Here is a 26,284-nt window from a genome sequence, read left to right on the forward strand (position 1 = left end):
AATATCAGAAGCGTTTTTGTAACAAGTTAGTAATGGAATTGGATTGAAAGGGTTCAGGGGTTCTAGATAGGCCACCTGAAGGATTTCAGCCTCCAGGACGGATGTCCTTAGGCATGGGAGAACACGATTGGGTCATCCACCCCAATGTGATTCAAAAAGCTCTGGAAGAGCGAACAGCAACAGAAAACCTGCTTAGGTAAGTACCCAGGAGTCAGACAGTATTTTCTATGATGAAGAACAGCAATGTTTGGCTGGAGCAGATTGTCAGGCTCAATCACATGGATGCCCAGCAGATGACCTTCACTGCACTTTGTTGTGAAGGCTCGACACAGGCTTTGTAGCAACGACAGTTGTCACCTGGCAGATTTTCTCCCTTCTCTCGGCCCTCAACTCTTCTGAGGGGACTTCTTCGATCAGGATGGAATCTGTGTAGGCCCAGACAGATGCCCACAAGTTTGCATGCCCGGAAGGTCACAGAACTGCATGGGAGGACTCAAATTGTAGTTGGTCGAGACTGGTTAGACCCATCAGTCCAAGGGAGAAAGTCATCCAGTCTGGATCTTCCCTGTCGCACAGAAGAGTGGGCTGGAGCAGCAGCAGTCACTGCAGACAACTCTTCATTCTTCTTCGGAATGGATCTTCCAGTGATCGATTCTGGCTTCAGCATCAAGACCCTTGCTTTTTTTTGTAACTTCTTTTTGTTGGTTTTACCACATAGAAGGAAATAAAGAACATTCCCCAACTCCGCGCCACGCCTCCCACCCCCCCAAAGGCAGGTCCGACGTGTCCGTAGTTCATTTAAACCATGAATCAAAACTTCCAAGCGACCAATATGCAACACAGAAAACAGTATCCCCCCTTCAAGCCCCCCCCCCACCCCTTCCTGGTACGGCTCTTCCTTGACCATGGTCCGTAGCCCTCATGGATCCGTCGCCAACACCTACTGCCAATTGAGTAAACCAGGCGCTGGGGCCGCCAACCAATTTGAAAGTCATCCTTAAGGAATAGCAAGGTTTCCTCCAAGTCCCCTGCAAAAGACTTCAAGTTGTTGTCCTTCGCGTAAGTTGCCCATTCGAGGGCCACAATTTCCCAAAGTTTCCGCAACAAATCCGGGAGAACCGGTACCTCCCTGCTCCTCCATCTCTATGGTATTACCAACATAGCAGCCAATGTCACAATCGCTCTTGCCTTCCCACAGGATTTAATCTCCCCCCAACCGCGGACCGCTCCACTCCCAATAGGGTTACTTCCGGGGGCCTACTGGCTCCCGGACCGAATGCTTGTTCCTTAGCCCCCTGAACCTCCCTCCAAAAAGACAGAATTTTTGGGCATGACCACCAGATATGCTGCGCCGTTCCCTCCTCCCCACACCCTCTCCAGCAGACCCCAGAAGCAGTGGGATATATCTCCTTAAGACGGGCAGGAGTGTTATGCCACCCAACCAGAACCTTATACCACATTTCCTGCAGTTGGGAGGCTTTAACCAGTTTAGGGATTTTCTTCCACAATCTTTCCCATTCCTCCCGCTCAATCGACCTACCAAGGATCTGTTCCCATCTCAGCATATATTTCCATGGGCGCCTGCCAGGCGTTTCATCCAAGATCCTGTATAGGTTGGAAATCAGGCCTTTGGATCCATCATTCGAGAGAAGAAACCTCTCAAACCGCGTTTTCTCCCTCGTTGTGGCTTTTGTTCGCGGAATTCAGAACCCTGTGGCATAACTGCGCATATCGAAGCCTCTCCCCCTCCTTCACACCAAATTCCATCTTACACTCCTCAAAGGGGAGAATCTTCCCCCCTAAACAAATCACCCAACCACCTACATCCAACCTCCTGCTATTGCTTAAAGGCGCCTCGTTCCATCCCTGGGGTAAACTCCCCGTTGCCAAACAAAGGCGTAAAGGGAGAGGGAAAAGTCGTGATACCCTTATTCTTCACCAATTTGTCCCAGTTCTCCGCCATTAATGACGTGATGGTACTTTCGTACAGATGCCTGAGTCTATGCTGTTTCGGGAGCCAAAGGATCTCCGCCAGACTGCGGTGCGCCACTTCTCTGTCCATTGCCCCCCATTGCTTAGACTGTGTAACCTCGCCCTCCCGCAACCAATCCTGGATGACTCGTAGTTGCGTCGCCTCGTAATGACCTTGAAAGTTAGGCAGAGCCAAGCCCCCCTCCCGTTTCGGAGCCATCAACAGTTGCCTACTGACCCGTGGTTTTTTCCCGTCCCACAAAAATTCTTTAGTTAACGTATCTAGTTTCTTAAAAAAGTCCATGGGGACTGCCTGTGGTATTGCCTGGAAAAGATACAACAGGCGCGGGAGAGTTACCATTTTAGTCATTACCACCCTGCCCAACCACGAGATCGGGAGGCTCCTCCACCTGCGGAAGTCCCTTTCAATGTCCTTAAGCAGAGGTAGGTAATTAGCTCGATACCACCCTGCCAGGGTCGAAGTAATGATCCCCCCCGGACTCCAAAGGAAAGGGGTAGCCCCCTTAGAGTTTCTCGCTCCTCCCCCTTTATAGTTAGGTTCCGAAGTTCCGATTTAGTACGATTGATTTTGAGACCAGAGGCCTCACCAAAGGCCTCCAACAATTCCCTACTCGCTCGGATGGACTCCACTGGGGCCGTTAAGGTTAACAAGAGGTCATCTGCAAATGCTGATACCTTTTGGTCCACCCCCCTCCCCTCCAAATGGGATACCCTTAATCCCCTCCGCTTCCCTAATTGCCTGCAAGAGGGGTTCAAGATAAATCGCGTAAAGCATAGGGGACAGGGGGCAGCCCTGCTTAGTACCCCTGCCCACTCTGAAAGACCTGGACATAGCTCCGTTCACCGCTATCCTCATGCTAGGTGTCTGATAATTGCTCTGTACCATGCGTAAAAAATTCCCCCCCAATACCCATCTTCCTCATCACTTTGAACAGGAAGGACCACTCCACGCGGTCAAAAGCCTTCTCTGCATCCAGGGATAAAAGGACCGCGGGAGTGTTCGTCCTATGAGACTTTTCCACCAGATGGGCCACCCTCCGTATGTTATCCGCTGTCTGCCAACCCTTTATAAACCCTGCCTGATCCGGATGAATCAACTCTGGAAGAAAGCCCTCCAGCCTAGCCGCCAGCACCTTCGTGAAGATCTTGGCGTCGATATTAATCAGTGTGATGGGCCTGTAGGACATCCGCTCCTCCGGGTTCTTATTATGCTTCAAAATAAGGGATAACCTGGCTTCTTCCGTGGAGGGGGTTATTGTCCCTGTGGCCCCAAACATATTAAAGAGGGTAGTTAAATGCGGGACCAGAACGTTTGCAAAGGTTTTATAAAACGCTGCAGTATAGCAGTCTGGGCCCGGGGCTTTATTCCTAGGAAGACCCATAATCATTTTCAGTACCTCCTCTTCCCTGATCTCCCCGTTCAACCTCTCTGCAGCCTCCTTCCCCAACCACTCCAACTCAACCTTATCTAGGAATTCTTCCTGTAAACTGTCCCGAGGGGTCTGCGACATATACAAGGTTTCGTAAAAAGACACTAAAGCCTCACGAATCACCCCCGCCTCCGTTACTCTCTTCCCCGAATCGGTCATTAAGGCCGTGATCACGTTTTTGAGCAGCCGCGCAAGGAGAGTGTCCGCTTTATTTGCCTTGGCGTAAAAATGTTGGCGCACCCTCGGGAGAGCTCCCTAAACCCTCTTTATCCTAAGTATCTCGAACTGACCCAGTGTTCTACGATATTCCCTCATTGCAAGCCTAGACGGGGTCGCTCCCGCTTTCCGCCTCGTCAATTCGACTTCCTCTTCCAGTCGTGCCTCCAGCGCTTTCAATTGCCTCTCTCTATGCACCGCTGCCACTATTAGATCCCCCCTCAGCGTAGCATTAAAGGCGTCCCATCTGACCTCTTCTCTTGTGTCCCCCCTTTGGTTTATGAGGAAGAAATCCCTAATCTTCTCCTCGATCTCCTGTCTGGTTATCGGGTCTCTAAGTAGGGATCCTGGGTACCTCCACGTCCAAACCCCTCTCTCCCTGGGCCCTAAGTCCATAATCATAGAAACCACCTTATGATCCGCCATGCCAAATGGGCCCGTCACCACCTCTTGGACCCGACCTATCAGGCTCGAGGATACCCAGATGTAGTCGATTCTGGATTGGGATCCATGGACCCCTGACAGGAAAGTGTAACATTGCTCCTCCCCCTTAATCTCCTGCCACACGTCCCTCAGCCCTGCTCCACAAATCCTATCTATTAAATCCATAGACATCACTGCCCCCCCCTCCCCTGTCCGAGTGTCCAGACCGGTCCTGACCTTTTTTCCAGGCTATATTGAGGTCACCTAATAAGATGATTTGGCTCCGGGCATTATCCTCTAGCTTATTCAGGACACGCTTCAAAAAGTGCTCTTGGCCCACGTTGGGTGCATAGACTACTGCCACAGCATAAGGGCTACCCTGATGCAACCCCATAGCAATGATGTACCTGTCCTCCTTGTCCTGTATAACTTCGTAGATCCTAAGACCCACTGAGGTTTTGATAGCCAGTGCCACTCCCCCTGCCCTAGTCCTGTCCGAGGCATGGAAAATCTGGTCAAATCCCCGTAATTTAAGGCGCCCCTGATCTTTAGGTCTAAGATGTGTCTCTTGCAGCCCCAAAATGTCAGGATTCTCTTTTTTCGTAAATTATTCTAACTTTTTTCTCTTAAGAGGGGTATTTAAACCCCTCACGTTATGCGGTAGCCACTTTAACATGGGGAAAAATATTTCGGGAAGCCGAGTACTCTGAGATCACCCGCGACCCCATCAGCCTGAGTCGTCAGGGGCCGATGCCTTGCAGCCAGCTCCCCCTGAGCCCCAATCGTCTCGCGCATCAGTAAGTAGAACCTCTGCCCACTTGGCCTTGATCCATGCTCCCCCCTCCGCTGCACTTTCCCCCTCTTCCCCTGTTCCCCCTCCCAATCCACCCCTCCTGCCCCCCCCGAAGGGCGTGCCCTTCCCGCCTCCCTCCCGCCCCCCTCTTCGGGTAAGCCCACCCTTTCTGATTCAAAGATGGATGCTCCCTCCCCCCCGCCAATTTCGCCCGTCAGTGGTCCACCACCCTTAAAGCAAACTGGGGATTAGGATCCTTCTTGCACAGACCCTCCTGCCTCCCCTGGGGACTGCCCGCTGCTCCCTGTAGGTGGTTTATGACTTAGCTTCGCTCTCCTCCTCCTCTTTCCCACTGTTGACCAGGCCCAAGGCCTTGATTCCGGGCCAGGTACTGCCCCCCCTCCTCCCCAATCCCACAGGAGTGTCTACCAGGTCCAGGCGCAATATGCTCGCTCCTTCCTGCATTGACATTATGCGCCTCTGAGCTCCTTCCCACTCGAACACGAGACCAAATGGAAATGTCCATCTATACTTGATGCCTTTCTCATTCAAAGCTTTGAGGACTGGACCCATTTGCCGTCTCTTCGTGAGCGTACTGCTCGCCAGATCCTGGAACAGGGATACACTCCCCTTGGTATTTGATTGGTTCTTGTCTCCTTGCCTCCCGGAGAACTGCTTCCTTTTGAGCATACCTAGTAAATGCTGCCAAAACATCCCTGGGCCTTGATTGAGACCCTGCGTTGCCCCTACCCACTCTGTGAACGCGGTCGAGCTCAATCTCCTCCGGGGGCATAATCCTCAAAATCTCTGTGAAGATGGATTGGGCTACTCCTTTTAAGTCTCTATCCTGGACCGATTCAGGAAGCATTTTGATTCTGATGTTGACTCGACGAGATCTATTTTCCATTTCCTCCATTTGGATCTCCAGGTTGTGCGTGGCTGTGTCGAGCCTCTCAATTGCTTCGCTACTGGCTGTCACCTCGTTAGCCAAGTCCTGCAGGCCTCTCTCCAGAAGGTCTGTCCTCTCGCCCTGCTGCCACAGCACCTGCTTTATTTCCCCCATAGCCGCGTTTAGGTCCGACCTGAGGAGCTTGAATTGTTCCTGAAAAGTCTTTGTGAGGCTAGTGTGCAAAGTGTGCATCTCCCCCCTGAAATCTTTCCTCGACATCGCAGCTGTGATATCCTCTTCTGTGTGAGAGACACTCCTGGCCAGGTCCTCCCCCGAAGATCTAGTCGAGCCGCTCGCCTCCTGCAGCAGCCAGATAGTAGGAAGGGTGCCCTGGGCTTCACCGAGCTCAGACTGCGCCCTCCCACTTTTGCCTTTGCTCTTCGTGGACATAGTAACAGGGGGGTTAAGAGTGTGGCACACCGCCAATCCCACCAAATGCACCTGAACAGGTGACAAAGCCTTCCTTAAATTCTGTCCTCAGATGCCGGGATCTTTTAGCCTACCAAATTGCTGTTCCACCTTCCGCGAGTTACATGGAGACTCACCCGCAACAATGGCAACGAGGGGAAGGCCTCTCCAAATTGTGCGGAGGACTTGCACACTTCTGATCCTGGAGATCAGATCCTTAGACAAACCTTAGGGGCCGGGGAGCCAGTGTCTTCTTTTGCTGGCCTGATCCCCTTACAGTTCCTCGAGATGGAGCCTCCAGGCGAGACTCCTCCGCAGGTGCCCCCCCCCACTCGGGAGCACTTCTCTCCGCGCCCGGGGGGACTATACCAGCCGGCCCCCAAGAAGGTCAGTCCACTGGCCGATGTAGGGCCCTCCTCCGGGCCGCTCCCCCTTCCACTGGGGGCAGGCGCCGAACCAGCATCGCCCAGCCAGCCGCGGGCCGCCCACTGCTCCTGTGCGGGGCCCGCTCTGCCTCTCCCTGCAGTGCTGCCCCGACGCGGGGAGCACCGCGTGACTCTTCCCCTTCAGGCTGTGTCCAAGGCTGCTCCCGCGGCCCTGGCCGGCACCCGCTGGACACCCACTGTCCGCGCGCCTGGTCCGCCTGAGCTCCGATCTGCCTCCTGGGGAGCCCGGCCGAGCCGCTCTTCAACACTCCGCCTCCTTCATTCGGTGCAGGCTGGACCACTTGTGGTTTCTTCGCCGCCCATGCTCGAGGTGGATCACTCCACCCGCCGCCTCTCAACTCCTCGCTCCGGGGCAAGTCTCCTCCCGACGGGTCTTTTCCAAGTCGCAGCCGCCCTCCACACGGGTCTCCGCCTCACCCGCGGGTGCTCCGCAACTCCCGCGGCAAGCCTCCACGCGTGCCAAGGGCTCACAATTTCCTCCACTACCAAGGCAAACGCTTCTCCTGCCTCAATGGCACCTCAGAGCCCAGGTTTCAGCTCCAAATCTCGCTGCAGACACCAGGTGGTGGGCCTCCTCCAGTATCGGTAGCTGGGAGCTCCGCAGGCACGTCCATCCCCCATGGACGGCCATCTTGAATCCAGCGACCCTTGCTTTTTATGCAGGAACCCAGCTAATCAGCTTGTATGCAACTTTCAAACTTTGGGTGGTGGCTGTCCCAAGGGTACTGCCAGGCACCCAACTTTGTCCTCCCAGACACAATGGCACCTCCAGGCAGGTTTTTCAATGGGAGCCCATCGAAGACAAAGGAGTGAGCAGGACTTGCCCCACTTTGGTTAGCTGAGGAAAGTTCGAGAAAGGGCAAGTCATTGTGAGTTGGTGAAAAAAGAAGACAGGCACCGTTTTAGGTTAATGACCCATGTGTCCCTCACCTCAGCTGCAATAGGAGCCTGCGTGTAAAATTCATAAATCGGTAGAAAATATCCACTGCCACCAGCCACTCGGAAATACCTGCCACTGTAACTAGAAAGTTACAGCAAAAGTGGAAAAAGGAATACATTGTGTCTCTTCAGCACTCTACATAAGGTGGGCTGTGCTGATTCCACAATATAAAAGTCGGGTATGATCAGAAGTATCCCCCTGTCCTTGGTAACATTTGTTAACACAAGGAAAATAAAAAGAGCAGCTCAAGGAGCTCTCAGCACCCCACTGCACAGAAAGTGTTGTGTGCTGCAATAATAAATTGTAGATGCCTTAAAGGTTGGAGGAAAGCATGACTCCAAAAAGATATAACCAAGGGGGTTGAAAAAGTTTCCCAGAGGTGGAGTAAAAGACTGAGTGAGTGTAAAAAAAGGTACCCACTCACTCGGGAGAACTGGTAAAATATACAAGAGTCCAGCAAAAAGTGCTGGGGGACTCACAGGTGGAGATAATTACACCCAAAAAGGAAATTCTACCTAACGCCAATTATTTCAATACTGCAAAACAATATATTGGTACGAGTCATATGTGTCATGTTTACTAATTAATTGTTCTGATTTTTGATGTTTTTCTTACATAAATAGTTTTGACCTGTCCTTATTGTAGAACTTCAAGGTACTGTTATTTATTGAATGGTGCGTCTGCTTCTTGGACCCATAGAAGGTAAAAAATGAGTGCAATTAAGGCATTTTATAACCCTGTTGATTATGGTTTCACGTGTTGACCATTCCTGTAAGTGTGTGGATTCAGGGATAGTGTTTATCTGCTATGGCATCTCAAATTCATTCCAAATCGTAACGCGCACCGAGAATGGGAGTGCTCAGTCTTTGTTTCTCTATGTAAACAAAAATCATGTAAGTGTGTGCCCCCTCAGGGTATGATTAAAGCTGGTTATCACATACCTGAAGTTGTTTGTTACATGGTGATCTGTGCCCCAACCAATAACCTTCTATCATCGCTTCACGGTAAGCATTTCTTGGTTCAATGATGCACCACATCGCCCGTGTGTTGCCGAGCGTTTAGCTTTGTCTGCAAAATTTGAAGCAGTCTGGAAAGCCAAGCATTTTAAAATATATATGTATATATATTTTTTCCTAAATGTATGTATGGAAACATTTCCCACACACCAGCTCCATAGCGAGCTATTGCTTTTGCTTTGACTAAGTAGGCCCTAAGCATCATGTCAATAGGGTAAGCATTCTAGTCTTCCAACCTCTAAATATTCCCACAATAACTGGATGACTCTACCCGTTTGCTTTTTAATTTGATTTACACCATTAAGTCTAGAGGAAAAGGAAATACGACCTCATTCGAATATTTAGGTAACAATTTGAGGTTCTTTTCTTCTTAAAAAGAAAAAGGCAACAATTTAAACCATCTATTATTTGAGCATATCTGAACATCTGATTTGGAACATTTGCAGTAAACTCAAGATTACTGATAAATTCAAAATAAGCATTAATCTGGTTTTGAAGTGAAACATGGGTACTCGCAATTAACACATCTGCCTGAAACACTACCAGAAGGTTCAAATCACCACAACGACAAACATCAGCTATGCAACCCAGTAAAGTTTCATATAGCTTATTAATAAAGTGAAAAGGGTAGGCGAGCAATGATGAGCCCTGCCTCACACTAGTATTAACTGGAAACCAGACATGTTTAAAAACATAATCGAGATTAATTTGCCCTTGCAAATCTCGATTTTCAATATGCCAGGTTTTCACAAATGAAGAGCCCCGAGTCCAGCAATGCATCATAGGGGATATAACTAAAATGTTGGGTACCCGGGATACCCCGCTCTCTGCCAATTGTTTTTAAAAGAACTACTGGACAGATGTTCACTAAAGCATGAAAGAATTACCTGTGAGTGCTTTGTGCCCAACTTGTTTTTCTTTTGGCGAAAATCCATCCAGCCGTTTGGGCTTTGTGCTTGAGCAGAAATTGCAAATAGCTTCCTATGGGAAAACAATGCAAATTTCTTTTATACCATTTATATCTTTTAAACTGTAACTCGGATTTGCACTACATTTTCCAGTTATGGGGGACCTGGGCCAGACAATTAGTTTGAAAAATGGCATGCTGATCTGTGCTCCTGGTCAAAATAAATGTTTTGCATTTCTTGTGGATGACTGGTTTCACCTAGGGTGACTGGTGACGTCCTATAATTGATATATAATATCTCAGTTGATTTTATTTCTAAATAGTTTATTTTCTTAAGCACACACAAGCAATAACAGACAGTCTGTGAAGGGCGTTGACTAAAGGGAGCATTGTGGGCTAGCAAGTACGCATCCTACAAGGTTCCATTTACTTATCCAGTTCTGCCGACACCTAGAATAAAGCTTAGTTTGCAAAGTGTAATGCTCTGGGCCAATCACTAAATGGAAGACTATACAACTCCTGTGAGTTAATCAAAGTTTCTCTTTTTTCCAAATAGGTCATGTAATGTCATTAGGAACATTTGGATGTTTAGTGGTTGATGGTATCAAAAGGCTTTTTAATGTACCTGTTACTATGAAAGTGATGTAGGATCCTTGCCAGGGACTTGTATGTTCAAGCACCATTTTTAGTGGTCAGTGTCTCTTACACATTGCAAACTGTCTAGGGCAAGTGACAGCAGCACTTTCACATCATGTGTCACTGTTAATTTCAAACTGAAGACTATCAACTATTGACCTCACAAACATAAGACCTCCTGTTGCCTTAAAGAGATTTTGGAATAACTGAACATTTTGTTGAGGGGTTCTGAATTCTTTCTATCATGAGTACCATGGGAAGTGGGTGTGCCTGTTATTCCTCGAGAAAACTACAGACATCGTGTAAAATTGCTTTCAAAATTATTGCTTGATGTCACTTATGCATTCATTTTCAGTTACATAAATTATTTTTAAAAATATATATATATATTTTTTGCAGCTATATCCGGAGAGGGGAAAGTCACTGGTGGATGAAAGGCTCAACCCCAACACAGATTTCAGAAATAATTATCAAGCTAATAAAAGATATGGCAGCAGTAAGTTTGTTGACCACAGTGTGGAAAATTGTTGAAAATTACATTTTTAAAACTGATTGTTTGAAACACATAGCCAGAAGTGCATTCGGTAATATCCTGCCAAAGGTACCAATATAGTGAGATTGATAATTTTCATTATGCATTTTGTATGTTGGGTGATGACTCTCTATCACCCTCTACTGAGGAGCAAACTTCATACATGAGTCTCAAAACTGAAGGAAGCGTGTATTTTCATTGTTCATTTAATTGGCACCGTTCTTTGCTGCGAGTGTGCAGGTCAACAGTTAATACTATCAGCATTGGAACAACAGCAAGAAATAAAGAATATTGTTAAAAGGGGAATTTCATTTTTAGTTTGGACTAGTAGGTGGCATAAAAAGCGCTACCTTTAAGCCGAAACTATTGTCATTAAGATAAGAGCTTTAACATAAGAGCTTCAAATATTGGCTTTGAATGAGGGTCTGTAATGCTTTTCCAATGGTGATGACATTTGAGGAGGGATACACAGTTGTTTGGTTATAGAATCCCTCCTATTCCCTGCCCTGGATGTGCTAATCCATGTGGCTAATCTCACCCATTCCTGCCCATCTCGGAACTCTTTGAGCTCTTCCATGGAGGCAGCCATCTTGGACGACTGTTTCTAAGGAAGCTCTCTGGAAACAAGCCGAAACTAGCGGCCATCTTTGAATTGGAAAGATACCATGCATCTTCCAAATAAAATGATACATTGAATCATGTGAGTATAATTTTTTTGTAACTAGCTAAAGTAATTTACAATACTTTTGACAGCAGTCATTATTTCTGTCCTTTCTGGGTTTTCTTAGTTTTTTTGAATATAGCTAGGGTTGTTGCTCATCCTTTTTAAATCAGTTTTAATATATATCAATGTCTTGCAACACAAAATCGGCAATGTTGTGATACATGTCATGTAGAGCTGGAACCCTTCCTGGCTCAATGATTGCCTCTGTTAGCTGATAAGGGTTATGCAGATGCTTGCCGCGCCTGGTTCTGCAATCTGACTGGTTGTGCTCGGCTCACCCCACCTCTATTTTTGTCCTTTGATGCCTTCCCTTACCATTGTTTTCCTTCCCTGCCGCTTTTAAAGCTACTGTAAAGTGTTCAAATAAGAAAATTGCAGTAAGACATGAAACCCCACAGTGCTCACGTCGGACAGGATCTCAGGGTCTTTTGCCCTGAGATCCTCTCTGACGTGAGCACTGTCCTCTGTGTTTGCAGGATTTTGCTCACATTTCTAGCTCCCCGCTGTCGGCATGCGCCGTGTTGACAGCAGGGAGCAGGAAATCCGAAGTGCAAGCAACATTCCGCAAACACACAGAGGACAGTGCTCACGTAAGCAATGTACTCTGTGTTCACAGGATTTTGCTCACACTTCGTATTTCTAGCTCCCTGCCGCAGGCAACGTGGCACATGCCGGCAGCAGGTAGCTAGAAATCCGAAGTGCAAGCAAAATTCCACGAACGCACAGAGGACGGTGCTCACGGATTTTGAGCACTGTCCTCTGTGTGTTTGCAGGATTTTATACACAAATCACATTGTAAACTGAAATGACAAATATATAAATACTTATGTGAACCAAAAAAAGTATGACAGTAACTTTGTTTTCCCTATTTGGAATGGATAAATACAAGTATATTCATGCAAAATGATGTCAGCCGAAATAAATCTTCTATGCGTTATACAGCTTTTCAGTCAAGTCATTAAGACACAAAAACAAAACTGTGTGGCAATACTATCTGTTAGTAAATATTATGGGCCTGATTTGAAACATTGGGCCTCATTATGACCCTGCCGGTCCGGAAACAACGGTGGCGGTAGATTAAGTTCAGGTTAATACAGTTTAAGGTCCTACACCAATTTCACTACGCTCTAGCCAGAGTTCAGAATATTGGTCTTGAGAATGCTGGAGGTTAGGGCCCAAGATGTAAGGCTATTAATGCAGAATATTTCTATTTGATTTGGGTGTGCCCTCTAGTCCTCATTTTTTTAACAGATGTGTGTGAGGACCTGTCCGTAATAACGTCCCTTCAGATCCCGGTTGATTCTGGGTGGGCATTGCAGGGGTTCTATGGTAAAATGATTGTTATTGCACAAGTTTGTTAATATTGGCTACTTAAGAGATGTTTACTGCTCTGCTGGAAAATGTGTAAACCTGATACTGTACTGAGGGAGTATATATTTCTCTGTTACCCTCAAGGAATAGACCCAAATATATCTGTCTCTCCTTGCAGACTTACTTGGCGTCCCGTCCAGACTTTGTGGGATTCCCTGGGACTTAATGTCTTTGACTTTCTAACTATGTGTAACTCTTGTATGGATATACTGAGGCTATTTGATTATATGTGGATAAGTATGTTGTTCCCATTGTTGTTTGTACTTGAATAAAATTGAAAAAAAGCTATGCCAGTTGTTCTGTGCTCCATCCTGTATATAGGAGTGACATTCTAAAGCAAATTAATTTTGAATTCATATTGAAGTGGCAGGGAAAAACAGGTTTCCTCTCAACAGTAAAGTTGGTGTGCATTTAACCACCAAACACAAAATTACATTAAATATAGCTTAGAAACCATGGAAAAATTGTCTCCTCAAAGGTGTATCTGAATATGATCCACAGGACGATATGAGTGTTGCTGAATGGTTATGTTACAAGTAAAGTAGTTAAACGGGACATTTCTTTTCCTTAGCCACATTATGATGTGGCTAAGAAATAAAACGGCCTTTCCTGCTGAAAGGGATCTTCATAGTCTCTATTTCCGAAGAATTGTAAACTGTCAATTGTCAGATGGTGCAATTTTGAAAGGGCACGTATCATTTTTAGCAGTAGTGTGAAATGCCTAATCCTGTTTCCAAAGCTTCTATTGCTACTTTATCCTTTTGATGTGTGTCCTGCTATGTTTTTTGTTCTGACATGGGAGCTAAGCCTTTCCCATTAGGGGTCCATTCTCTCTTAGTGCCTGGGCAGGTTATAGATTAGTTTTTCTAATATGTCATTCATAGACCTGCTAAACTGCAACCTGTCTGTAACTATTGCATCAACACTACTCTTGTCTCACCATGTATATGGAAGACAGTGTGTTTAGGTTATCTCCATCACTGCTTTACACAAGTGATGTATTAGCCTAAGCCTTTGTCAGTTATCATTTGGTACTGCTTCACATGCTACGCAAAAAAAGTGGAATTATATGTCGAAAATGTAATGAAGAGCAGACTACCTTTTAATGTTTTCTTAACGTGACTTTTTGTTTTATGGACTTTGTACAAGTCACCTAACTCTTTGGCTTCATAATCTTGATTCTCTTTCTCTTAATGAAAATGCCTCTAATCATGTAGCATTTAGCAATGTGACATAGCACCTTATTTTAGTATGGGATTATGCGCCGAAAGTTCTTGGCTCCTTCAACTTTTGCATAAAGCTTTCGAGTGTGCGTTGCGGACCTCATTGGGGGAGAGGGCTCTGGTAAATATTGTTTATTTGCATATATTTTACGACTTCTGCAGTTTGAGTATTTTATAGTACATGAAATTATACAAATTGTTACAGGCAATTCTAAATAGCTTTATCCATTACAGGGGCATCTTACTGAAGCTTGGTCTCGTGTAACTAAAAATGCTATTGCAGAAACAATCATTGCTCTCACAAAAATGGAAGAAGAATATCGATCACCGGTTCGATGCATTGCAACAACAAGGGTAACCAACCACTTTGAAGGAACTTGTAAATGAAGCAACATTAGTATTGATGTCTATATACTTTCCTCAAAACATAAGTGTCTTCCATCATTCTTAGCCTGCCATAATTGAAAGCAAAATCACATGTTCATGCTGTAACAGTGATACAAATGATTAATAAGAAGATTATATGTGTAGATAACAATTAACTTACTCAGTTTTACTCCGGAGGGGGGGGGGGGGGTTCATGCTTTGAAGAAATGTCAACATCTGACAAGTGAATAGTTTTTATAAGCTAATGCACTCCTTGTGGCACCGGCTCTGAGACAAAGTTGATGATGTATTTTCTTTTGAAAAGATACAGTAATTAAGCAATAGTACAACAAAGCATTCTGGCTTTTCTGGATGGTGGTAGCCCACATAGCCAAATTAAAGGTCCCAAGCAAAGCAGAGGCCTTTAACAGTGTTCCTGGCATAGTTATCCCAAACGAGAACCTGTAATGGAGTGTGTTATAGCTGTTTACACCCAAGCATAGGTGTTTGTCTTTTTTTTTTTTTACATGAGAAATGGCTGTGTGGAAAGAGTGCAAGTTTTTCTCATTTTTTAAAAAAAATCAGAGATGCCAGCTATGGAAATGATGAAGGGGAATCCTGGTGTCCCTTCTCCATTTCCACTAGTAGCTGTTGTGAGGATACCAATGGGAGTGTAGCAAACGGGCTGATAATTGTTGAGTGTGTGGTTGGGAGCAAGAGCGATGCTGTCACTTGAGATAGTGGGGGAATCTGAGATGGCGAGGAAGACAGTGAGCTGGGCCTACCTGAGTCTCATTGCGTCTCTGTGTGGGCTGTGTGGAAAGAGTGCAAGTTTTTCTCATTTTTTAAAAAAAATCAGAGATGCCAGCTATGGAAATGATGAAGGGGAATCCTGGTGTCCCTTCTCCATTTCCACTAGTAGCTGTTGTGAGGATACCAATGGGAGTGTAGCAAACGGGCTGATAATTGTTGAGTGTGTGGTTGGGAGCAAGAGCGATGCTGTCACTTGAGATAGTGGGGGAATCTGAGATGGCGAGGAAGACAGTGAGCTGGGCCTACCTGAGTCTCATTGCGTCTCCCTTAGCATCTGTGGGTAGAAAAAGTTGGGACATTTGGTTCCATATAGCAACTTACTTAAGTTTTGATTTCAATTAGTCTGTGTCTGCTCAGGCTCATTCCTTTAAGTATGTTCTCCAAGCACATCCCCAGGCCATTACTACCAAATTGTTGGAGAAATGCAAATAAATGTGAGCATCTTAAAACCATGATCCCAAATGAGTGGTTTTTAGCAGGAGGAAATTCACAAGACCCTCAAAATCAAGAAAACTTTGTTGGACATCTGAAACAGATTGTGTACCTTACGTCCAAGTAAATTCACTATTCTTTGTGGTATTCTCAACATTCAGACCTAATGGTTGAAAACATATGTCTCAAATAAATTCACACACATATTTGATATGGAATATAATACTGCATTTGTAACATGTGCGGACACATTCTGTTCCTGACTTACTAAATTGCAGTGTTTTAACCTAACTATCTTTGAAGTTCAAGAAAAAATGAACGTAGTTTTTTCAGTGCTATAGATTTCCCTTTAGTGTCTTCAATTCTTTTCTCTCTTCTTGACATCGCTCGTTAATGGTAAATTAAATGTACACAGATTTAGTATTTTATTACTTCTCTTCAAACAGCTCTGGTTGGCACTAGCATCACTTTGTGTGCTTGATCAGGACCATGTGGATCGTCTGTCCTCTGGAAGATGGATGGGAAAGGATGGACAACAGAAGCAAATGGTAAAATGGGTCATGTTAAACTCATGAATACCTATTTATTGTATTGTAGCACCCTCGAACTCTGAGCTCTTGCATGGCCCTTGGATCATCATGCGTTTCTGTATTTTGTGAGATCAGTTTGTGATTGGTAAATCATTGCTTGACTGGATGCCTTACCAGGGCCTTGCTGAACTTACATGTAGGATTTAGCATGCTTCGATTAGATGAAAAATTGAATTCTTACGAGAGAATATATGTTGCCCATCAAGCATCTATGCCCTTTCAACCAACACGCCATTGTGGTCACAACTCTACTTTCATGTGTTTGTTGTGCATTATATGAATATAACTCTTTAATTTCGGCTTCTGTATCAATGATGTCTCAGTCTCGATAGTTTCATGTCTGACTTGTTTCTGCTGAATAGTTTGATTTGGTATGCCTAATTCTTGTTTCAGCCAATGTGCGATAACCATGATGATGGAGAGACTGCAGCCATTATCTTGTGTAATGCATGTGGAAATTTGTGCACAGATTGTGATAGATTTCTTCATCTCCATCGACGAACTAAAGCACATCAAAGACAGGTAACAGTCAAGCAAACTGTCTTTGTTCTTTCTTGTTCTCCTCTATCAGATGAGCAAATTATGGTAATAGGTGGTCAAAGAAAGGTAACAATCAATTGGAAGATTTTGCAAGTGTTTTTCTTCATATACTATTTCCATATTGCACATTTTTCGAAGCATTTTGTTAACATGGTACACATGTATGTTTTGTTTTTGTTATTAGACATCTGCTTCAATCTTCTCAACATTTTCGTTATTCCAATTGAATGTTTACTGTGACTCTTTTTCTCAAATCCAGTAGCAACAAGGTATTATCATTTTTGGAAAGTGGCCAAGGAAAGGAATATTGCACAATAGGATTGTTTTTTTCCCGTGGGTTCGCTGACTTCCCCTTTTACTGTAAAAGCAATATGGATATGTTATTACAAAGAGTGCAAAGGAAGATGGACTCTGTGAATGCAGCTAAACATGGAAAAATGGTGTGGGGGATATGTTCATGATGCCACAGCATTTAGCTTGCAGCACTAAAACTGGTCATGCAATATGTTGTTGACCCCATTGTTATGGTGTGATCAAACTTTTCACTTCAGCATTCTAAACGAACAGAATAGCACCTTCCAAATATCGAAAACAAATGCATCCTCCAAATGACTGTCAGATGGAGACACTTGCAGTGTACACACTACAATTGCAATGCATTCTGGTACTTGCAGCCTAGCACACACTCCAGGTAGTGAAGGATTTATCCCGAAAGGATTCCCTACTCTGATCAGGTTGCAGTTACAAAGTCATATTAACTGTCCTAATTTCAACTTTTGTCTTCTGATTTTAGCTGCCGACTTCAAGTTAATTTAGTCCGATTTTAGATGTTTTTAAGCAAAACATAAAATGCTGAACAGTCCCTAAACCTACTCACCTTCACGTGTTCTAAATTTGGTGCCTCCTCACTAGTTGGGCGGTATCCCCGGCGGTATTAACGCCGGGGCTAGTAGCATTACCGCCAAACCCCCCCGGCGCTGTTAGCGCCGGATCACGGGTTTGGCGGAACGGTAAGTCCCCATTCCCCATTGGGCCCAATGGGGAATTTTCGGCGGTATTAGCGTGGCAGTAATAGCGCCGAAAATCGGCAAAATCGCAGCGGATATGCCCCCAGCTCAGAGCTGGGGGTAAATCCTGCCGAACCCGTGATTTGGCGGACCTTTAAATGCAGCGTTAATAGCGTTACCGCTGCATTTAAGGGTTACCGCCAAACTCGTGATGAGGCAGTCAGTCTCTCTCCATAGTGGCAAGTTTGAACCAAAGCTGCCCACATATAACACACCCTTACTGCAGTTCTACTACTTCTATAAACACCCAGGAAACACACACGCAGGCCATCAGGACATTAGCAAAAATAGTGGTATGCAGAGTGATATGCAGGAGCTGCTTTTCCATTTGAACAAGATAACATCCCTGATTCCTAGGCCACAAGCCAGGACGTCTAACTTTGAGCTTGGCCTTGCCTGGCACCTCTCGCTTTCAGAGGGGTTGCGGCATAGCTGCGTCTGAAGCTAATGAATAGACACTGTTCTGTAATTGTAAGTCACGTGTGGGGAGAAATTATTCAGTTCAACTTTTACCGTCAATGGCTTCTATTACTCTCATTGGCCTCTAAAAATGTAGTTGAGCTACTCTTCATGCAGTTTTGAGCTTTTAATTAGCCGGCAGCTGGCACTCAAAGGTTGTGTGTTCTTTACTTAATCTAAGAGAAATTTGCATTGCGCTTGGGAAATATTATCTTCTTTTCTTCTTTAGAGCTATTCAAACCTCCCATTTCTTCAGTAACCTTCGAAGGAGGCTGCGTGGTCACTCTCTGGCCTTCCCGGGTCTTATTTGAGCTAATTCAGCAAACCGAATCTCCCAGCAGCTTCAAGGCGTCTTCAGGTTCTCCATTCACTGTAACCTATTTTTGCCATCCATTTGATCCAATATGGCCCCTCGTTAACGTTGCATTGCTATGTTAAGCAAGCTAGAGCAAGCTATTTATGTGTGTCATTTGCCTTCCGTTTCATCATATACATTGATTATGATATGTTTCTAGTGTCTATTGGTGCAGGTAACATTGTTCATGTCTAAATGCACATTTGACACAATGTCCGTGTATCTTCGTGGTGAGTGCATATTGTGAGTAACCTGAGAGCGTCTTCCATCTACTCCCCTTGGATCCTCTTCTCAGGTGGCCAGGGAAAGGCAATCGCTTTTGTAGCCTGACCATGGGGGAAGATATGCGTTGGAGGGTCACCTGGGTGGAGGATTCTTGTGAGTGGGGAGCAAATGTCTTCAGAGGGTTAGCAGTATTTCCCATTCCCTTTTCCAATGAACCTTCCACCCCAGAAATCTTTGTACGATACTGTCAAACTCCATGTTTTTCCTCTGTTAAAAAAGACCCTCAGTTATATCCTCAGTATAAAGGGACAAGGAAAAGATCCTCCAGGAAGACACCCCCTCAGGTGAGCAGGGTAGATGTTCATCCCCCTTCTCCTTGTCAGAATGCACCCTGCCCTCCCCCCTACCTTTTGTAGGCTATTGTCAGTCGGCCCCTCCTTCCCACACTGTCCCACATGCATATGCCTTTAGGACTAGGACGAAGAAGAGGCAATTAGGAGTAATGCACACTACAAGTTGTAAACACCTCTCTGCTACTGAGACGAAGAAGAGGACTGTGAAACACTACTACCAAGATCAGGCAAGTCCCACTAATTGGGATCAGGCAAAGGACTTATACCTGCAGCAAGTTGAAAGACTACAGGTGTCTATAAGGGGAAACAAGTCAGAGGCAAGAATTCCCAGGGTTTTAGGGCGAGAGAGCTGCCTGGAGGAGAAACCCGCTTGGGTAGAAGGACACGGCATCCCAGTACGAAGCAGGCTGGAGATGGACTGGTAGAGCGGTTGCCAGGGATTGCAGGAGAGCGAGAGAGACGCCACAGCCCAAATGGACTGTGAGAAGGTTGGGTGCCCTGCAGACTTCAGTGCCATATGTCCCCAACTGGAGCTGGGGGATACGGAAGACTCCAGAAAGCTGTCACAAGCAGCAGGAAGGTTAGGAAGGGATGAGCGCTGCCTGCACGTCGAAGCGCAAAAGGGGAGCAAAAGGTTGCAGAGGAGAGAGCCAAAAGCACCCAGAGGAGCTGCAGGAGATCAGTGAGTGACGGAGAGAGAACCATGGAAAGTTAAGTTGTTGAACTGTTGTTCATATCAAGTCAAGAGACCTATTGGAACTGTTGATCTTGGGGAAGGGAACCTCAAGGCCTATTGGGACTGTGTTGAATGTGGGGAAGGGAACCCTGAGAACCTTTGTGTGGAACTGTTTTGAACTTTGGGAAGGGGCTGAAAACATAAGCCAAAGAGCTGATAGAAGCTCAGAACTTTATGTAGAACACCATTTCTTTTGGTGCAGACATCCCTACACATTGTTTAGCTTTAGTTGTGAGGACAAGTACAGGTTTTGGACACAGACAGACTTTTAAGTTGAATTTACTGACTCAGACTATCCTTAGTTTCTTTAGGTAGGGAAATCCCACCTTAGCATCGAGTAAGTTAGGTCTTACACCATCCTGACATTTTAGTTAGTACATTTTTTTCGGTTGAAAATGGAAACTGTTGTCTGCGTCTTGCTTCATGATGCCTTCACGATATCTGCTTCGTGTCTAGTGTGTCTGCGTTTATCAGTTTGGCAGTGATGTTACTTGTTCATGTCATCTTTGTTTACACCAAAATTCATCTTGAGTTTGCAGATTCATCTCTTCCTTGATAGTTCCTGGATCAGGTCAGTACGGATGTCTTAGTGAGTTGCATCTCTCTTGCTTCCAGTATGTAGGTGGGGAAGGGGCTAACACCATATGATGCACTCCCCTTGTTTATACGTTATGAATGCGGGGGAGGGATGGACGTTATGAATGACACATTCATCTGTCTCTCGACATTCCCCCCCCCCCTCTGGTCCAGTCCTCGACCACATCTCCTGCAGGGCTCTGCCCCCAGCAAGGCACTTTAGGGGTCGATAGTTTAGTAACCCCCCTCAGGTGACCTGACATCTTTGTGCTCATCCACACTCCAGGTCATATAACAGCACGCCCCATCTGGTTTGCAGATTACCCAACATGCCATGTAACGATGGGGGTCGAGAGCTTATATGAAATTGCCAAACTCCTTGTCACAAAAAGAATATATGTTCCCGGTCACAAAGTGGTTCACACCACTCGTCGACCTCTAGACACAGAAAGAAACGGCTCCATAGATCGCCATCTTCCTCGTCTACAAGTTCTTCACCGGAACTGGTCATTTGGCCCACTAAGTCTAGTTCACCGGCCCAGTGGGAAGAGTTTAGATTACGAATGTTAAAGGTGTTCGAGGACGCGGCCTTGTCCCCTTCGACTACACCCAAAACCCATGCTCCAGTCGAAAGACCTCATAAGCACAAAAGCCGTGCGTCTTCGGACCCGCGGGTAACACTCCTCGAGAGCGATCGAAAAATCCGTCGAGTCCAGAGAAAGTCCCCTCGAGGACTGAGCCATCGACATCATAGACGCCGAAACATTCGACTCCATCCGGGTCGAAACATCCGTCATTGATGCCATCAGCGCCAATAACTTTGGAGAAGCCACATATGTCGAAGCCATCGACACAACCGTCGAAGACGTCGACGGTCTCTGCGATTTCAGCACACTTGACCACAAATATTATGACTACATCGGAAAAGACACATACTCCTTTGCCCTGGTTTGATTTTTTTCAAGTCCCTCTCCTCTATTTATGAGGATGCAGAGGAATCTTCTGTTGAATTCAGGCCTTTTGGTTTACAATATGGCCTTAATTTCAGAAGATTCAAGAATGAAAAGCCTAAAGGAATGCCTACATGAGGCCAGTGGTTTAGAGACCTCACCAGAGGTTGAATTCGGCAGGGCACACCCCGGTGACCATGCAGAAATGACCTACAGGCAACTGATGTTAAGAGTTATGGAATAAATGGGGTGGTCAAGACCTACACCAGTGTTTGAGCAAGACAATCTAAGTGATATCCTGGACAGAGGACCACAAGAGGACCCAATTGTGCCTTTTCATCAAGCCTTACAAAGGCGTGTGGCTACCAACTGGAAGGCACCAGAGGCCATTCCGCCGGTCAACAAAATGTTGACGGCAAAGTACAGTTTTTCAAGCTCTTACCCTTTTTACTTGTCCAAGCACACAACACCAGAGAGTTGGGTGGTTCAGGCGGCCACCTCCACTAGTAGGCAGAATGCCTATCCTACAATCCCTCAGGATAAGCATTATGACGACATGGCCCAAAATTTTTTTTCGGCTGGGAGTATGGGCTTGAAATCGAACAATGCTACGTGCACATTAGCAAGGTTTACACACACCCTTTGGGATTGCATTTTCATGGCGGCTGACCATATCCCTGAGGGGAAAGAACGAGACGGATTTCTAAACATTGTCAAGGATTGGAAAGATAGTAAAGAAGGGAGATGTGTAGAATCTTATATGCAAGCATTGCAGAAGGTCAGGTATGGAATACAGAATGTATAGGGAGAATATGGAATCTAGAAGGTTGAGGTTGAGACTTACGTTATGAGCTGTTGGAAGGAGGAAGTATAGCAGACCGGTGGGGCATGAATAGATCTGGAGCTATAGGTAATAAAATATATTACAACTACAAAAAAAAGGATGGGAAAGGTACAATGTGAAAATCCCTCCATACTGGTCTCGACTCTGTTGATGGCATCAGCAGAGCTATGGTGCCAAGTACAGTGATGCTCATATTTGCCTGGTTGAGAAAGTCAGGATTTGCCCCAGACGTACAATCCACACTTCTCAACATGCCCTTTGAGGGCACTCATTTATTCAGAAACAAAACTGATGAGAGTTTGGAGAAGTTGCAAACTTCCAAGGCAGCAGCCAAATCCATTGGTGCTGCTATCAGACAATCTCCAAACTGACCCACTGGTTCACCTTGGAGGGGTAGGTCCTTTTGTCACTACTCCACATCTGGAAGGGGCAGTGGACAGCCAGCTCAAAGAGGACAATAGAGATTCCCCCACGGTGGACGGGGAAGAAGAACTAAGACTGCAACAGCAGCGGCTGCCTTACCTTCACCCACTGCGTCAGCCGCTCCAAAACCTCCCTGAGGACTTGATTCACAAGACTGCAATGGGAGGCAGATTGTCACAGCATCTGACAGAATGGAAGGCTATTACTTCAGATGCATGGGCATTGTAAACAGTTGCCCAAGGTTACTGCCTCCCTTTCCTGCAAAAACCTCAGACATCCACCGGGCGACAACTCTTTCAAAGTTCCAGATCTGCTCCTTATGCAGGAGATTTTAACCCTGCTAGAGAAATGTGCTATAGAACCAGTACCTGTAGCGGAGAGGAACAAGGGTTGGTACTCCTCGTATTTTCTAATCCCCAAGAAGGACAGAGGATTGAGACCCATCTTAGATTTAAGAGACTTGAACAAGTTCCTCGGGAAGGACAAGTTGAAGATGGTAACCTTTTCTCTGATCCTTCAGGCCCTCCAGCCTCAGGATTGGATGGTATCGTTGGACCTTCAGGATGCTTACTTCATGTTCTGATCCATCACAAACACAGACAGTACCTGAGGTTCGCCGTTGGCGGTTCTCATTATCAGTTTCGATTACTGCATTTGAGCTGACCTCCGCCCGAGGGTATTCATCAAACTGATGACGATTGTGGCAGCAAGTCTCAGGAGAGGGGGGATTCACGTTTACCCCTACCTAAACGATTGACTAATCAGAGCCAGTTCCCCAGAACAAGCCTTGGAACTTCTCAGCTATACGCGCCACTCCTTTCACAGACTGGGCTTCTCCCTCAACTTCAAGAGGTCCCACATGATACCATCACAAAGAGACTCCAGTTCATTGGGGCAGTCCTGGATGCATCCCTGGGAAAAGCTTTGCCGCCAGTGGTGAGGGATGAAGACATTCTACAGATGGTGACCAAATTCCTGAATGCCCAGCATCTACCGGTCTTCGATTTTCTGAGGTTGCTCGGCCTCATGGCATCCTGCATCTTACTGGTGCTAGAGGCGCGCCTGAGAATGAGATCTCTCCAGTGGGCTCTCAGGACTCAATTGTTACAATTCTCAGGAAGGATGTCAAACCTCCTACAAATCCCGAGCAGAGTCTCACTGGATCTTCAGTAGTGGGCCTGTCGGGAGAACATTTTGAAACGAGAAACATTTTGGCAACCATGGCCGGAGATAACGATAGTGACGGACGCCTCACTCTCGGGGTGGGGGGCCCGTACAAACGATATGATAATCAGCATTTGTTGGTCTCCATCAAAACTACATATCAACCTTTTAGAGCTGAGCGCAATCAGACTAGCGCTGAAGGCTTTTCTGCCCTCTGTACAGGGAAAGAATGTCCTGATAATGACAGGCAACACAGTGGTCATGTACTACCTCAACAAGAGAGGAGGTTGTAGGGTCAATACCACTGTGCAGAGAGGCAATGCAGTGCTGGTTCTGGGCAATACATGACGGAATCTCTCTGTCGGCAGTTCATTTAGCCGGAGAGAAGGACACAACGGCGGACGCTCTGAGCAGGCAGAGCACAGTCTCCCACGAGTGGGAACTAGCTCAGGAAGTCCTTCAAGAGATCTTCACCCTTTGGGAAACCCCTCAAGTGAATTTGTTCCCGACTGGTGCCAACCGGAAGTGTGAGCTGTACTGCTCAAGGGAATTTCCCCCAAGAGGAGCTCTAAGAGACGTTTTCGTATTGGACTGGGAATTTCCACTCATATACGCGTTTCCTCCAGTCCCCATCATTCCTCGCGTAATCGGGAGATTGGGAAAGTTTAGGAAATCCATGATTCTAGTTGCCCCGGATTGAGCCAGGAGAACGTGGTAACCGGACCTTCTTGACATGTCCATCTGCCCTCCGATACGTCTTCCACAAAACGAGGACCTTCTCTCGCGAGAGGAGGGTCGGGTTCTCCATCTGGATATCCTGATGCTCACCCTTCACGCATGGTTTCTGAAAGGCTGAGATAGAAGGATTGGGACCTCCCGGAAGACGTAATGGAGATTTTGCTTTCGGCCAGAAGGCCAGCAACCAAATCTTTATACCGCTGCCGTTGGAATAAGTTCTGCAGCTGGTGTAGAGACCCGTTTACATGTAATACACTGATGGTGTTATCATTTTTGCTACATCTGGCAAATCTGGGCCTCCAGATTGGTACCATCAAGGGATATTTGGCAGCGCTTTATATTTGTAAGCGCACTTCGTAGGAAGTCTCTAACGGTAAGATACCTCTAATAGTAAATTTTTTAAAAAAATGTATAGACAAATGTTTTTCCTCCAATCCCTTTTCAAGTCCCACTTTGGGATCTCAATTTAGTGTTAAACTTTTTGATGGGAGCTCCTTTCAAGCCTTTAGACTCCTGTACTTTGAGGCTACTAACTCTAAAAACCTTCTCTTTAGTTGCAATTACATCTGCCTGAAGGGTGGGTGAGCTACAGGCTTTAATCCTTCAAGCCTCATTACACTATATTTTACAAAGACAAAGTAGTACTGAAAGTGAAGCCCAATTTTCGCCCCAAAATTTTATCTGAGTTTCATCTCACTCAGAAGATAACGTTACCATCTTTTTATCCTCCACCACGTCCTGGGAAGGAAGAGGAAAGGCTTCACAGGCTTGACCGTACACGTGCACTGAGCTTTTACATCTCCAGAATGACAGGGTTAAGACAGGATGACCAGTTATTTGTGGGCTGTTTAGGTCACAAATTGGGTTTGGCTATTATCAAACAATTTCTATCCAAATGGATTATATTGGCAATATCGGAATGCTACAAATTGGCAGGAAAAGATCCTCTGGAACACTTAAGAGCTCATTCGACCAGGGGCATGGCAACTTCTGCTTCACAGAGGGAGTTCCAATAGGAGATATATGTGCAGCTGCCACGTAGTCTGTGCACACCCTCACTAAACATTATAGTTTACACTCTTCTTCGGGTCAGGAATCTGCATTTGGCAAAGCAGTGTTGCATTCCATGCATACACACCCATGAAATTTCATGTCATAGTACATTCTACTCCTTCCTCCAAATTATTTAAACTGCTTTGGGAGTGTACAAAATATAAGGAAAACGTGGGAGGACACAATCCATTCGAAGAACCAGTTACTTACCCCTGGTAACGTTCTTTCTATTGGATGTTCCTCCCATGTATTCCTTATCACCCCTCCCAACCTACCCCACAGTAGAATTTCCCTTGCAGTTACAGTCTACGCTATCTCAGGAGGAGTAACCGTCGGACACAAGATAAATCCTTCTGTCACAGCTTCAGCTTCCAGGTGCAGGAGTGGCATGAACCAACCACCGCCACTGCGGTCTTGGCGCTTGCAAGACTAAGCTTGCACAAGCCTACGAGACCCCAGCAGGGAAAGAGGGTTATGGACTCGATGGTTGGATAGTTACAGGTGCAGAGGGTAACCGGAATGAGGGCTAGGAAAGGGGAAGTGGATAGGTTAGGGGACACAGGGTAAATTAACAACTGTACAAAGTGAACATAT

The 26,284-nt window shown here is 45.9% G+C and overlaps 1 protein-coding gene across 12 annotated transcripts in view; it reads left to right on the forward strand.

The window, feature by feature from the left end:
• MYCBP2 (MYC binding protein 2) overlaps positions 1–26,284 on the forward strand; it is a 3,160,061-nt gene that overhangs the window by 2,955,164 nt on the left and 178,613 nt on the right. For all 12 annotated transcript variants that reach the window (XM_069639721.1, XM_069639717.1, XM_069639718.1 and 9 more), the window contains 4 exons: positions 10,556–10,652; positions 14,241–14,360; positions 16,064–16,165; positions 16,601–16,729. In XM_069639721.1, coding sequence (XP_069495822.1) covers positions 10,556–10,652; positions 14,241–14,360; positions 16,064–16,165; positions 16,601–16,729 — 448 coding nt within the window. The remainder of the gene's footprint in view (positions 1–10,555; positions 10,653–14,240; positions 14,361–16,063; positions 16,166–16,600; positions 16,730–26,284) is intronic.

This window comes from Ambystoma mexicanum, chromosome 7q, assembly GCF_040938575.1.
Source record: "Ambystoma mexicanum isolate Mex_15411 chromosome 7q, UKY_AmexF1_1, whole genome shotgun sequence".
Classification (NCBI taxonomy): Eukaryota; Metazoa; Chordata; class Amphibia; order Caudata; family Ambystomatidae; genus Ambystoma; species Ambystoma mexicanum.